Raw genomic sequence first — 14,423 nt, forward strand, 5'->3', positions numbered from 1 at the left:
AGACGGGGGCTTCATCTCCATTCATCTGGCGTGAGAGCTGATGCCGGGCCCAGCTCTCACGAATGGGCTGTCATGCAGGGGCTGGGTGTGAATTTGTAGGTGTGCGTGTGTGTTCTGGAACATGTGTACCTAGAGCCACTGGTGGGCAGGGAGCAGGTGGAGGGATGGATCCCCCGGCAGGCTTGGGGTGGGTAGGGGTCTAGCCCTGCCCAGAGCTCACAATGATTATGTTTAAAGTCTTAGACTTGTGGCCTGTGGAGGCTGGGAAGAACCTTAGAGGTCAGAGTTCTGTCCCCTTGGGGTGCAGATTGGAAAACTGAGTCCCAGCAAGGGGAAACCTCTTGTTTAGGGTCCCACCATGGGCCTTCGGATCAGGGGCTCCTGTCCTGTGTCCTTTTTGATATAAGGATATCGGTATTATTACATTTTATCAGGTAATCGTTCTTTCCTGGAGTCAGGGCTCTCAGGAGACACCCAGCAGGCGGAGGAGTGGTCAGTGCACATGTGACCCTCAAGGGCAGCAGACGCTACCCCCTACCCCAGGCAGCCATGCTATTCCAGGAAGGTAGAGAGTAGAGGGTGCACGGGCTCTGCTGGTCATTACTGCCCACGGGGCAGAGCTCGCATTTCCGTTTTGGGGGTGTGGTTCCAGTATCCCAGCTGCTTCCTTCCTGGCAGGGGTCTCAGCCCCCACCTTAGCCTTAGTGGCGGGAGCTCCAGCTTCTGGCCACAAGCACTACTCACCTCTGGCCGCTGGAGGGCGCGCAAAGCCTCTTATTTTTGTGGCTCTGGTGTCCTGATGAGGGTCAGCATCCCTTGTGGAGGCCTGGCTGCGTCACGGTCACTCTCCCCAGAGATCTTTGGAAACCCTTGGAACCTGAGGGGGCAGCAGGGACTGGGGAAGGAGACCAGGACCAGAGTTAGCCGAGTTCCAACCCTGCTTGGCCCACCCTCCTTGGGTGGCTCTGTTCAAGCTCTGGGCTCCCTGGGTGTCTGCCGTCGCATCAGTCAGTGCCCTTCTGCGGGCTCTCGTGTTGTGTCAAAAGACAGCCAACGGCCAGAGCTAATGAGCAGCGGGTCCTGTCGAGCTGTGTGATTCGGACTGGTTCTCTAAACTCTGGGTCTCAGTTTTCTCAGTTGTAAAACAGGGATAAGAATAGAATCTTCCACATAGGCTGGTGGGAGGTAATGAAATAATTCATGAAAAGAGTGCCTGGCATGCCCACGTGTAACAGAATGTGGCAACAGCTGTCAACGCTTCTCACTGGGTGCCCACCCTGTGCTAAACATTCTACACATTTAATTTGATCCCTCCAACATCCGGCGAGGTGTAGGCACGGTTATCGTGCCCACTTTACAGATGAGGAAACTAAGGTTCAGAGAGGTGACGTCACCATCACCCATCCAAGTTAATGCAGAGGTTGAGAGGCCACAGCTTCCCACATGCTCCTATTCATGGGCTGGAAAGAACTGGATGTGTGTTGGTTGGGCGGGGGCTGGGGGGGTGTATTTTCCAACTCTTAGCTGAGCTGGGAGTCTGCCACATTTAAGTAGGGCTGAAGGGGAGAGGAGAACCCGCTTGACAGGAAGGGGAGGGGAGGGTGCTGGTGGGGGAATCTGGTCTGTCTCCCATGGGTCCTCCTGCCACACCCCTCCAGCTCTGCAGACAGCTGTGCTCCGTCGCACCACCCAGCAGCTGGCTCAGAGGGAGGGCCTGTGCCGGGGCTGCTTTGCACCCCTTCCAGGGACCCTGTGGAGGGGGGGATGGGAGTGGCCGGGCACTGGCAAGCCAGCGGCAGGCTCTGTCCTGCCTTCCACTGCTGACGGTATCTCAGAGGTGTGCCCCACATCCTGCTCAACCCTCCTGTCCCATCTGGCACCCTGGCAGACAGGACAGCCTGTGGGGTTCTGTGTGGCATCAGGTGTAGCTTCAGAGAAAAACCAGTCTCCGTGGGCACCGCTCTCATGCCAGGGAAGATCCTTGGCATGTTCTTGGGTGAGCCGAGCATCCCTGAGGGTGGTGGGAGAGAGCCTCGTTCAGTGCTGGGCCAGATCCCTTCATCTGCCTGTCTTCAGGGATGGTGGGCTGGGGACTGATGGCCTCTCAGGACTTCCTCCTTCCATACCTGGGGTGGTGGCATCTCTGGAGGAGGAAGGTCATCAGAGATCTTGGTAGAGGGGACAGAGTGCCTTGGAGTAGGCGAGAAGATGTGTGAGAAGGCGAGACTCATTTTCAATAAGTTACGGTGTCAGAAATGTCCTCAGAGACAGTCTTATTCGCAGCACCCTCCCCATTTTACAGATGGGAAGACTGAGGCCTTGAGAAGTAGAGAGGTGCACTCAAGGTCCTTAGTTAGCTGCTAGCAGAACCAGGGCCAGGACACTCCCCACCATGTGCCACCTTCTTGGCAGGGCTCTGTGGATGCTACCTCTCTGGGGAAGCCTCCCTGGAATTCTCCTGTGCAGAGTTGGTTCCTTCCATCTTAACAGCTCTCAAGGCCCTCTGTGCACGCCTGGCCACTTGGGCTTGGCACTTCATATGGTAACTGCTGTTTAACCCTTTGTCTTCTCCATCCAGCAGGGATTTTCTTGAGGGCAGGGTCTGTGTCCGATTTATTTCTGTCTTCACAGCACCCAGTACGGGGCCTGGCATGGAGTAGGTGCTTACTAGGTGTGTGTGGACTGAATGCACAGAAGAGAGGGAAAGGGAGAGAGGAAAAGAGGGAGGGAGAAGTGGGGAGTACAGCCCCCAGAGCGGGTGGAACATAAACAGAGGCAGATGGGAACAGCCGCCATGCCACTGGGGAGGGTGAGGGGCAGAGAAAGGGGCCAGAAGCTGTCACGGAGCCAGGCTTGGCCCACCACTGTGGCCCGTGGTTCCCGAGGGTTGAGGAGCCCTGGGCCTCTGACCCGTTTGCCATGCCCCACCCCCTGCTGCTGACCTGCTTCCTTCCTTTCCCTTCAGGAGGCGTCCCCTGGGACCTGGAGAGCCCGCCCGTGTGCCTGACTGTGGGACCTGGGCCCGTCCGCACCCTGCTGAGCCTGGACGACACCGTGTGGGCCAGCTGTGGGCCCCGGGTCACTGTCCTGGATGCCACCAGCTTGCAGACTCAGGTACCGGCCCTGCCTTGTGGCTCGTGGGTCCAGGCCCTTGGGGGGTCATCTCCGGGCACACTCTCGCAGACCTTCTTGCATTCTACCTGGCACCGCTCTCGGCTCCCAGCCACGTCTCAGGGATCATCAGAGTTTGCTGGGCAGCAAGAGGGGGCCAGGATCCCTGTGGGGCCCCACCTCCTGCCCCGACACGCACCCTTGGGGCTGCTGTGAGGGGAAGGCTCCCCAGCCCACTGGGCAGTGATCCAGCTCCTCCGTTGTGTCTACTACTCCGTGTGGAGGTGGAGCCGGGGTCGCTGTGCTCCCACTGATACCGAGGACCCAGCTGTGCTGAGGGGATAGCCAGTGTGGACGCAGCCATCCTGGGCGCTGGGCTCTTTAAACAGTGTGGACGTGGAGCCTGCTGGGTCCTGCCTTGTCCCGTCACAAGCACTGCTGGATCCTCAGCGCTGGGATGAGAGCCTGGTCCAGGGGCTTCTTCCCATCCCCGCGTGGCTCCCTGAATGGTATTTTGGTGACGTTTGCCGTTATTTGATATTTTTGGATTATCAGCTTGAAATGAGCGGCCACCAGGCCCAGGGGGGAGCTGTGGGTGTGGGCTTGGGGTCAGAACACACAGGCCCCCGCCTGCCTCCACGTCTTCTCTCGCCCGCTCTATCCTCTCTCGTATAGCCATACCTCAGCTACTCAACAGCCAGGCGACTGACTCTAAGATCCCAGGGGATTGGGGCCGGGTCCCGGATGACACTGTCCTGGTTTGGCAGATGGAGAAACTGAGGCCCAGGGAGCTGTGGGTGAGCTCTGAGACCCGGGATTGAACCTCAGGGTCTCGGCGCTAACTTTCCCATCTTTGTTGAAGCATGAGGTGCAGCGTTCAGAGCTGTGCACGCCTGGCTCTGCCTTCCGGTTCCCCCACTCACCTGCTGGGGCCTTGGGGGACCCCGTCTGTGAACACAAGTTTTCCCATCTGTAAAAGGGGAACAAGCATCCTTTCCCTGCGGTCCTTTCGCCGCTGAGTGAGATAATGCTTGGTCAGTGCCAGTGCCAGGAGATATTGGATTAGCGGCTCTTCTGGGTGCTGGAAAGGGAGGTGGGGTGAGAGGCAGCGCCGTGGGCAGAATCAGAGGATTTGGGTTTTGAACTATAATCAACCTTTGAGGAGAAGAGGGCTGGGGGCTAAAGGTGACCCACCCTTGAGGGGCTGCTTGAACAGGACCAGGACCTTTGACCTCACTGGCGGGGCTGGGCCTGGACAGAGGGGGTGGGCTCTGGGAGGGGCCGGGGAGGCGCCAGCAGGAAGGACACTGCTGCCTGCACCACTCCAGCTTCTGGATTTCTTGGTCCTCTTTCTCCCAGGCAGAGCTGGAGTAGGAGCGGGGAGCCCTGAGCAGCTGCGGCCACAGACTCCCTTCCCAGCCCCTGGTTCTCGTTTGGGGGCTTCCCTGCTGCCCCGGACCCTGCCCTGTCACTTCCCTCAAGGGCCTGTCACCTTCTCGGCCTTCTGAGAGGAGGGTGAGCAGTGGGGACTGGCTCCCCAGGGCTTTTGAGGTCCCCAACTGACCTGGGTCTCAAGACATTTGTCAGGAAAAAGGATGAGGCCCCCCTGCAGCCCCTGCCCAAGCATCCCTGCACTGTCACCACGCCAGGCCCAGTGCCCTCCCAGCTTTCTCGGCTGGCAGCCTGCGCAGGCTCTGACTCAGCCAGCAGCTGAGCACTGGGGCCCAGCTTAGGGCAGCGGTGAGAGGGAAGAGGGCCCAGCCCTGCCCTTGGAGGGCCTCCAGTCTGATGGGGGAGACCCAGCCCTGTCCCTGGGCATCTCCAGTCTGATGGGGGAGACCCAACCCTGCCCTAAGGGGCCTCCAGTCTGATGGGGAGACACAGCTCTGCCCTTGGGGACCTCTAGTCTGATTGGGGAGATCCAACCTGTCCTTGGGGGGCCTCCAGTCTGATGGGAGAGACTCAGCCCTACTTTTGGGGACCTCTATTCTGATGGGGGAGATTCAGCCTTGCCCTTGGGGGGGCCTCCTGTCTGATAGGGGAGACACAGCTCTGCCCTGGGGGCCTCTAGTCTGATGGGGGAGACACAGCCTGCCCTCTGTTCGCCATATGGGAAAAGTGAGCCCAGAAACATGAAGAAGCCAAAAGCGGAGTGCGGACGAGACGGGAAGGAGCAGGCTTTCAGAGCTCCCTGTTGGCCAGCAGACATTCTCAATGCTGCCAGCAGGGAAAATGGGACAGGAGAGGGAGAAGGCAGCCGAGGAAAGTGGGAGACAGGATGTGAGCTAAGAGTTGTTTTCAAGGAATAATCTTCTCAGAAAGGATCCAGAGGCCGTAGGACCCTGAAACCACAGGCCCGTGGGAGCAAAGTGGCTGCTGGTTGGGACAGGTGGTGTGGGCAGCAGGGCCTGAGGAGCTGGTGAAAGCTGGGCCCCCAGGCAGCCCCTCCCAGGGCTACGAAACGTTCGGGAGGGGGAGGAATTGGGAGACATCATCAAAGACAGAGGCCCTGTCCCTGTCCCGGCCATGCCCACCTCGGGTCTGCTGGGCACCCCACTCCCTTGGAGGCGACTGATTTGCCAGCAGCCTGCTTCAGATTGGGGAGATCCTTGCCCCGCCAGGCTGTGCACCCTTGGACAAGGCCCTGGGCCTTCCTGGGCCTCAGTCACTTCATCTGTAAAATGGGATGACAGCAGTACTGTGTAGAGTTACAAGAGGACTCAATGGGAGGGTTTATATAAAGGGCTGTTTCACACAGTGCCTGGCACATACTAAGTGTTGGATGAGCATCGGTTATTGTGGTAATTGTTTGCCTAACTTAAGTCCTTATTGCTGTATATGTGGTTTGTTTGGAAAATCAAGCTCCTCCTTTAGAGTCGGTGGTGTTGGTGGGTGTGGGGTGTGTGTCCGCATTGCAGGTCTGCTGTCCCCTCGCTTCGCTTGCTGGAAGGCTTCCTTCTGCTGACAGCTGTCCTAGGAGCTTGAGACAGACGGGCGAAGGGAAGGATGGGGCCCAGGCCAGGCCCTCGCCCGATTTCGACCCTCACCAGCTGCCGTGCAGTCCCACCCAGGCCCTGCAGCAGCCCACTGACCCTCGGGCCAATCGGCCACGAGGCTCCGGCGTGAGGCTGCGATGATCTAAGATTAGTTCTGGACCAGCTGTCCTTAAGAAGGGGATCAATATGACCTTTTTGCCCTGCTCTGCATACCTGGAGGGCATCGGGAGGGCACTGGGTGGAGGCAGCCGGGGTGGAGGAAGGGGTGGTGGAGGAGGCTCTGCAGAAGGGCGGGAGGGAGCCCAGGCCCGCCGCTCCCCCCACCCCCCCGCCCCGCCGCTGTCCGCAGCCGGGGAAATTGAAAAGTTTGTGCGTGGCGCGATGTGAGCGGCTTGCCTTCAGTACACACAATCCTTTGCACAGTAACGAGGCGATCGCCATGCATATTTAATAAAACCTCGCCTCGCTGCTGCTTGGGAAAGAGGAAGCCTGCCCATCTCTGTGCCGGGGCTCTGGGAACTGCTCTGTCTGGCTGCTGCTAAATGATCGCCGGACCCAGCCGGCAGCTCCACGCTTGGCTTGGTGGCCAGACGACCCGAGGAGCAGCCTGTAGGCTGGGCTGCTGTCCAGGCAGCTGTGGTCCTGAAGGGGTGCCGAGGGCTCAGCACACGTCCTGCAGCAGCAGCGTGCCTCAGCTCAGACGAGAGGCATTGTTTAGTGGCAGCAACATGCTAGACTCTCCCCCAGGGCTGAGAACCCCTGTGGGGACTGGAGCGCCTCAGAGCTGCCTAGGGCTCCACGCCAGGGGCCCAGGAGTGTCCTGTCAGCCGAAGTGTGGTCGCATGGCTCTGGCCCAAGTGTACAGACATTGAGTGTTCATCCAGGGATTGTGTCAACTCTAAGGTCCTTTCCCTTGCTTCTCCCACCCCCCAGGAAGTAATAATTACCAACATGTATTGAGTGTGTAGTGTGGACCAGGCATGAGGTTAAGTGCTGTACATGTATTAGCTCATTTGATCCTCAAACCACCCTGTGAGATGGCTACTATTATTATTTCACTTTACAGATGAGGAAATAAGAGTCCCAGAGAGGTTAAGTGACTTGCTCAAAGTCACACAGCCAGAAGGAGGCAGAGTTGGGATCTGAACTCAGGCCTCCGACTGAGTTCTGAACTGAGGCATCTGAACCGCCGTGTTGGCTGCCTGGGTGGGCAGAGGCTCGGTCTCCTTTGAGCTGCATTGTCCCCCTGCAGTTTCTGTCCTGTCCTGTGTAACTCTCGGGCAGTGTTATTGTTTAAGTGCCTGCTTTTCCCACCAACACATCTTCTGGGCCAAGGATTGCACCCTGTTATTTCCCCATGTCCATCTGGCTCACGTCGCTCACGTAGCAGGGACTCTAAGTAAATAGTAAATAGTCGCGGTGGACAGACGGAAGGTGGTGTCCTGATTTGCAGGCCTTTTGTGCAGGGGGTCGAGGGGGGTGGGCACAAGTGAGACCTGCTCTTAGCTCTTCAGGAGCTCGGAGTCCAGTATGAGGAGCAGACCCAGGACGGTCAGTGCCAGCCAAGCGGGAGGAAAGCTGTGGGGCTCGGCATGGGGGCAGGCCCAGGCCTGGTGGGAACCCAGGGGAGGCGCGAGGGATTCTAGACACGGGGAGGAGGGACAGGACAGGGGAGGTTTTCGGAGGTCAGGATCCCTGAGCTGGGCGGGGCAGGTGAGTCAGCTGTGATGCTGAACGGGGAGAGGAGGCGGGGAGGATGCCCTGAGCAGAGACAGCACTGAGGGCCAGGCCCTAGCAGAGCCAGCCCCGTGCCGTGTGGGATGGGGTTGGGCGGCTCCCCCGGGAGGAGTCTCTGAGCTGCCGTCTCCATCAGGCCCACTTGGCCTCTGCCGGCAGCCCCTGACCTTGCTGAGCCTGTCCTGCGGAGCCAGGGCCGCAGTCTGTCTCTGGGCTCGATGCTTGCCCACCAACTGCTTATTCAGCTCCTTGATCCCAGCAGGGGCAGCAGCGAGGCCTGTTAAATAATAATGTAGCTCACCAGGCCCTGTGTCAACACCGCATCCTCCATGTTCATTATCTGGATCGCCACCTTCAAAGTCTAATCCAGTTGTCTGGAGTTCATTTTAACTGATCGCTGGAGGGGAAGTCGGCTGTGGGATGACTGTTGCATCTTAATTAAAAAAAAAAATGAATTAGCGACAGGCCGACAGGAGGCCTTCGGCTTGTGGGGTGCACTCTGCCGAGTCAGCCTGGTCAGGGCACCGGGGCAAGGCTGCTCCCCAGCACAGCGTGTGCTGGGATCTCCGTTACCCCGGCTTAGGGGAGGGGGGCAGTAGTGAGAGGGAGGGGTGCTGGAGAAGGGGCTGGGCTGCGAGTGTGCTTTATGCGATTGGATCCTCGCGTCGCTGCAGGGGTCAGCTGGGCCCGTTGTGCAGATGGGGGTGCCAACTAGAAAGCAGGCCCTTGACTTGTGGTCTGTGACCTCTGCTCCCCAGCCACGCTGGCCCCTCTATTGGCCTCTGAACATGCCAGGCTTCTTCCCACCACTAGGCCTTTGCCTCTGCTGTCCCCCTGCCTGGAGCAGGACCACTGTGCCCACAGCATGTCCCTCGGGCGGCTGCTTCTCATCGCCCAGTCTCAGCTCAGCTGCCACGTCCTCAGTGGGGCCTGCCCTGGCGGCTCCATCATAGTCACCTCCACCCCCAGTCAGGGTCTTGACACGTCAGTGGCTTTATTGTCATCAGAGTGTTGGTCACTGTCTGAAATTGTCTCCAGGACTGTTGTCCCTCTGCACTCACCCAGCCATAAACAGATGAAAACGGGGCCCGGTCTGTTTTGTTCACCAGCGCATCCCAGGGCCGGGCGCTGCACCAGCTTCTCAGCCAGTGCTCGTGGGAGCGTGCAGGGACCCCCTCCTCTGTTGGGTGGGTTGAGAGTGGGGCTGGCTGCTGCCTTACGTGTTTGAAAATCTGGGCGGGAGGAGGTTTGGGGCTCTGGTGCCAGATGGAGAAGTGCCTTGGAGGAAGCAGGCCAGGAGGCTACACCAGAAAAGAGGTGGGAAGGAATTTGGGGAAAGGGCTGGTCAGAGGGTCTTGAGGCTGGGAGGGGTGGGTCCTGCTCGATAGCAGCCACCACCGCTGGGCAGAGGGACTCGGCAGGTGGGACAGATGCGGGTAGGACAGCTGTGTCACACAAGGGCCCAGGTCCCACCTCTGACTTGCCCCTGCGCCAGCCTTGAGGCGTTTCCAAGGCAGCCCCCTTTCTTCCCAGAACCTCCTGGGTGTGATTGCAGAAGTACAGGCCTGGGGCCAAGGCTCCCCCAGCCCTGCCTGGAAAATGCCGGCACACAGGGCAAGATACGTCTGGTTTGGGCCGTGGGCCTGGCTCCCACTCCACAGGGCTGTTGTGAGGGTTAATCGGGGCAGCAGTTTCTCATTGGGCCCCGGCGCCCCACCCTGGAGAAGCCTGTCTGGCCCCTCATCCATGTGCACTGGGTCACAGCACCGGCACTGGGCCCTTCTCCTCCACAGCACTTGCCATGATGATCAGATTCACCAGATCGAGGCCCTGTAGGGCAGGACCGTGCCTGGTGGGCCCCCACCACATTCCTGGTGCCAAGACCAGGCTGATGTATAGTGGGTGCTCAGTGAAAGGCTGTGGAGAGAGAAGCAGTTTCCATCAGGGAAGTGGGCTCTGTCTGTGGTGAATCTAAGTGTGCAAGGAGCATGTGGCCAGGGCGGGCAGAAGAGCTGACCAGCTCCAGAGCTCGGTGCTGAGCACGGAAGGTGCTTCCCCAAGTGCGTGCTGTCAATAGTCCCGCCTTGTAGGGGTTGCAGCATCGTCTGCTCCGACTGCTCCGCCCCCTGCCCCCACCCCGGCGCCTGGGTGCTGGCTTCTGATACCGGAACTCATGGTTTTTGTATTTTTTTTTTGTGGTACGCGGGCCTCTCACTGTTGTGGCCTCTCCCGTCGCGAAGCACAGGCTCCAGACACGCAGGCTCAGTGGCCACGGCTCATGGGCCCAGCCGCTCCGTGGCACGTGGGTTCCTCCTGGACCGGGGCACGAACCCGCATCCCCTGCATTGGCAGGCGGACTCTCAACCACTGCGCCACCAGGGAAGCCTGGAACTCATGCTTTTTGTCATTAAGCACGCCAGAGAAGAAACTTCTCTGGTTTCCTGGACACCATCAGACCCCAGATTTCCCCCTGCCCATCCCAAGCACACCCGCCCTCCCCAGCCTTAATTTTCACGTTTAGTGCCCAAACTTAGTTTGCATGTATTAGCTGTTGTAAATCTATCATAACAGTGTGATGTGGCATGAATAATGCATCACCGGGCTGTATTAGTTTTCTGTCTCCTATCTTATTTATGACACGAAACAGGTGGGAATTTGCAAAAGCGAAATCCAGGCGCAGGGATTCTTGGGTAATGGTATGCAAATTGGTGTGAGCGTGGAAAGATGCACCAAGTCCTCGGGTGTCCAGGGAGCCTCCAAGGCCCAGAGCCCTGGTGTTCAGGTCACCCAAGCTTGTGGATCAGGAGTCATGATACTCCATGGGGTCATCTCAGTTCAGCAGTTTTCTCTGAATTTTTTTCAGTGTGTGTGTCATTGTTATTGTTGTCATCCTGTTTTTCTTTCTTGAATTAAATGTTGGCAGGTGAAACTCGAGAACTCGATTTTCTAAAGGTTGTGGAGGCTTCCCAGGAGGAAAGTAACAAGTTCCAGAGGAATGCAAGTGTTTTCTAGTAGCCTGAAGAAATGAGGTTAGATGTTCAGAAAGTCTTCCTTTCAGGAAGCTTATGAAGGATAGAATGTGGGGGGTGGATTTGGGGATCCCGTGGGGCTCCCTTCCTGGGGGCGCACCGATGGGTCAGAAGTGGTCCAGGGCCATGGTTGCCGCCTCTGCTCTGGGGTCTGGGGGTTGTGGGGACATATCTCAAAGGATGTCCTGTGGGACTTGGGTGGCTAAGGGGCTGGGCTCCAGGCTTCCTCTCTTCTCACCAAGAAGAGCTCAGGGCTTTCTTGTCTCTGACGTTTGGTTTCCCCCCATCCTGGAAGATTTGGGTTGATGAAAGGATTTCACAGTTAAAGAAAAAATTGTTTGAAGCCTTTGGCTCAGGGAACAGGTTCTGTGAAACCATGGAGGAGAAAAGTGAGATGGTAGAGGGAAGGCAGATGGGAGGGGACGTTGGAGAGAGAACAGACTGGGACTGGAGATGGTGCGGGGCAGACGATGGCGCTGGGGGTGAGGTGTGGGGAGTGGGCGGTCCTCTGTCTTCTGAGCCACTGTCCCCCAGCATCTCTGGCTGTCAGTCTGTCCTGCCCTCCACCATGGTTACTCTCCCCTCTGAGCCCTGCTGCAGGATTAGGGATGGGGACACCATAGGAGCAGTTGTCCAATCCCCTGGGGTTTGGCAAAGACACAGAGAGCCACGGACGGACCCACGGAATGCCAGGCCTTGGGCTGGGCCTTAATACAGTGGAGGCTGGGAGCGCCGGCGGGAGGGGTCACACCAGGAGAGGTTTAGGCCAGTGCCCTGTGCTTAGGGTGCACGCGGTGGTTATGTCATGGCCTTTGGAAGCCTGGCCACTGGGCTGGGGGAGGGTCTGCCCAGTGGGAACTTCGAGACGCATTGCCGGCTGTCCCTGCTGTGGTCTGAGCAGACTCGGATGATGGTCAGTGTGGACTCAGGAGCCAGGTTGGTTGGTTTCGACCCCCAGCTCCACCACCTATTGCCTCAGTTTCCCCACCTATAAAATGGGGATCATTACAGAACCTACCTCAGGACTAAGCAGCGTGATGTACGTAAAACTCCCAGGGCTCTCTGCCTGGTGAGGAGTCAGCACGGCGGGCAGGTGTCAGCCACTGTTTTATGGTGACTACAGGACCTGCTCAGGATCACAGGGACCACCCCCCCCAGGAGGTGGTGGAGCCCAGATCTCAGGATGCTTGTGACTCCAGTGCCTGTGCTCACGAGCACATGTGCATGTGAGTGCACATGGGTGCATGTACATGAGAGAGAGGGAAATAGGTTGAGTATATTAATGTCATATAGGTCCTTGTCTGTGATCTGAGAGTGCTGACGGCACCCTGTTGGGACCTGAGGGCCTGGGTCAAGCCTGGAACCAATCCCCCCTCTCCGTTATCCCCTGGCCGCATCCCCAGCTCCCACCCCCTCTGGACAGTCCCCCTGATCTCTCACATGGCTGCCACAGCTCCCCAGCGCCTTGGGTGTGGATCTGCGCCTGGTCCGAGAGGCGGCCCTCTGCAGAGCCTTTCACTCGTACCCTGAGCGGGACGGCCGAGAAGACGCCTTGGCCGAGCCTGCTCACCTCTGCTGCTGAGCCCAAGGGGAATCTGGAGTCCAGGCCGTCACGAGGCAGGAGGCCCCCCTCTGGTTAAGCAGGGGCCACAGGTGCTGAGCAGATGCCGTGTGAAGGGGTGGGGGCCATGGAGGGCTGGGTGGGTGCCTGGAATTGCACCACGCAGGCTCGCTCGGGTAGGGCCGGCAGGTGTAATGCCATCTGCCCCTTGGAGCTGGAAAGCAATGCTGAGCCACCACGGGAGTTCTTTCCAGAACAAAGCTCCCTCACACCTGACCCTGCTTCAGCCTGACCACCCAGGCTGCCTCTTCCCTGGCTCTTCCAGCCCCCAGCTCGGGGGTCGCACTGGCTGGGGCTCCAGTCCTTGTGCACGGCCCTGGGCTCCAGCAGCAGCCCCCACCCCCATGGACCTGCCGCTCTGGTGTGGGTGTGGTGAGGGGGTCACGGGGCTGACAGAGACCCCCACTCATGAGTTAATGCTTATCGAGACTCACCCAGAGGCTGGTCCAAGCTCTTTGAGAGTAGTGACCTGTATAACCTTCACAACAGTTTAATGCCGGTGGTCACCTCATTACCCACCCTGTGAAAGTTGAGGAAACCGAGGCAGGAAGTGGTGGAACTGGGACCCAGACCCTGATGGTCTGGTCCTGAGCCCATGGCCTCAATACCTCTCGGAAGCAGGAGGCAGGTGACAAGATGACCTCAGGCCACAGCGATGTCACACCGAAGGTGAGCCAGGCAGCCGAGCTCAGCCCCACTACTTCCAGGACAGGCCACCCCCCTTCTGAGTCTCAATTTCCTCATCTGACCAGAGGCTCCGCAGTCCCACCAAATCTCGGGGCTGGCGGGGGCTCCCAGAGTTGAGCTAAGCTGCGGTGAGCGCAGCCCAGATACACACAGGTGCCGAGCTACACGTCCCCAGCTCTCCTGCTTGGTCTTCACTGGGGTCCCTGTGGTGCTGGAAAGGGACAGGCACCAGGCAGACCCCGGTGCAGCCCGGCACCTGCTAGTCCAGAGCAAGGCTGGAGCAGACCCACAGCCAGGGTGCTCGGTGGCCCTAGGTGGCCTGCAGTCCGGCTCCCTCTCAGGTGTCTGCACTGCATCTGCTGGCTTGTATAACTGAAGAAAACAAAAGGAAATTAAATAGGACTAATGAGGAGACTATCCATAGCCCACACTTTGAGGTGTTTTTTAGCCAGATACTCAGGTGGATGTCAACTTGGTTTAGTTTTTTTGGTTGGTTGGTTTGTTTTCTTTTCCACTGTAGTTTATTACGGGATATTGAAGTTTTGTTTTTAAAGACAAAACGTTGGTGTGGCCACAGCAGGACAACCATCCCTGCAGTGGCGCTTTCTGTGGGCCTTGCTCTGGGTGTGGTGGGTGGTAAGGAGGGTCTGTGCCCACCTCCTTATGTGCCTAGTGATAAAGAAGCCTCAATGCAGGAATTTTTAACTTGGCGGCGGGGGGCAAGAGTGGTTTACAGACTCTTTTGAGATGTTGGCAAAAACTATTGATCATCTTTCTAGAAAAATGCACCAAACACAGCAAATTTTGCACAATCAATTCCAAAATAGGTTGTTGACGACAGGTTTGGGACCGGCTATCACTCTTAGGGCAGAGACGTCGTCCTTCCCTTTGTCCCTTCTAGGTTCCCGGGGTGGCCCTGAGCCAGGAGAGCCCAGCACCCAATGAAGTCTCTTGCTAGACAAGAAGGGCCTCGCCCCCACTTTACAGATGAGTAAACTGAGACCCAGAGGTGTTAACTGACTTGCTGGTAAGAGGTAGAGGTGGATGCCACATCTTAAGCCTCCCCACTGGCACACCATCCCCTGGCCTTGACCAGGTCCGATTCTGAAGGCAGAGTGTTAAGCTTTGGACGGAGCCCCACAAAGGTGTCTGTCCATGGCTGAGAGGTCAGATGTAGGCTTTGGAGTCCCATTAGGGTGACCAACTGTCCCGTTTAGCCCAGACAAGGAGTTGGACTTCCAG

General features: G+C 58.2%; 1 protein-coding gene across 6 annotated transcripts in view; it reads left to right on the forward strand.

Annotated features, from left to right (window-relative positions):
* Positions 1–14,423, forward strand: part of ARHGEF10L (Rho guanine nucleotide exchange factor 10 like) — a 146,158-nt gene that overhangs the window by 114,757 nt on the left and 16,978 nt on the right. For all 6 annotated transcript variants that reach the window (XM_060089043.1, XM_060089046.1, XM_060089044.1 and 3 more), the window contains one exon: positions 2,966–3,114. In XM_060089043.1, coding sequence (XP_059945026.1) covers positions 2,966–3,114 — 149 coding nt within the window. The remainder of the gene's footprint in view (positions 1–2,965; positions 3,115–14,423) is intronic.

Source organism: Mesoplodon densirostris, chromosome 2, assembly GCF_025265405.1.
Source record: "Mesoplodon densirostris isolate mMesDen1 chromosome 2, mMesDen1 primary haplotype, whole genome shotgun sequence".
Taxonomy (NCBI): Eukaryota; Metazoa; Chordata; class Mammalia; order Artiodactyla; family Ziphiidae; genus Mesoplodon; species Mesoplodon densirostris.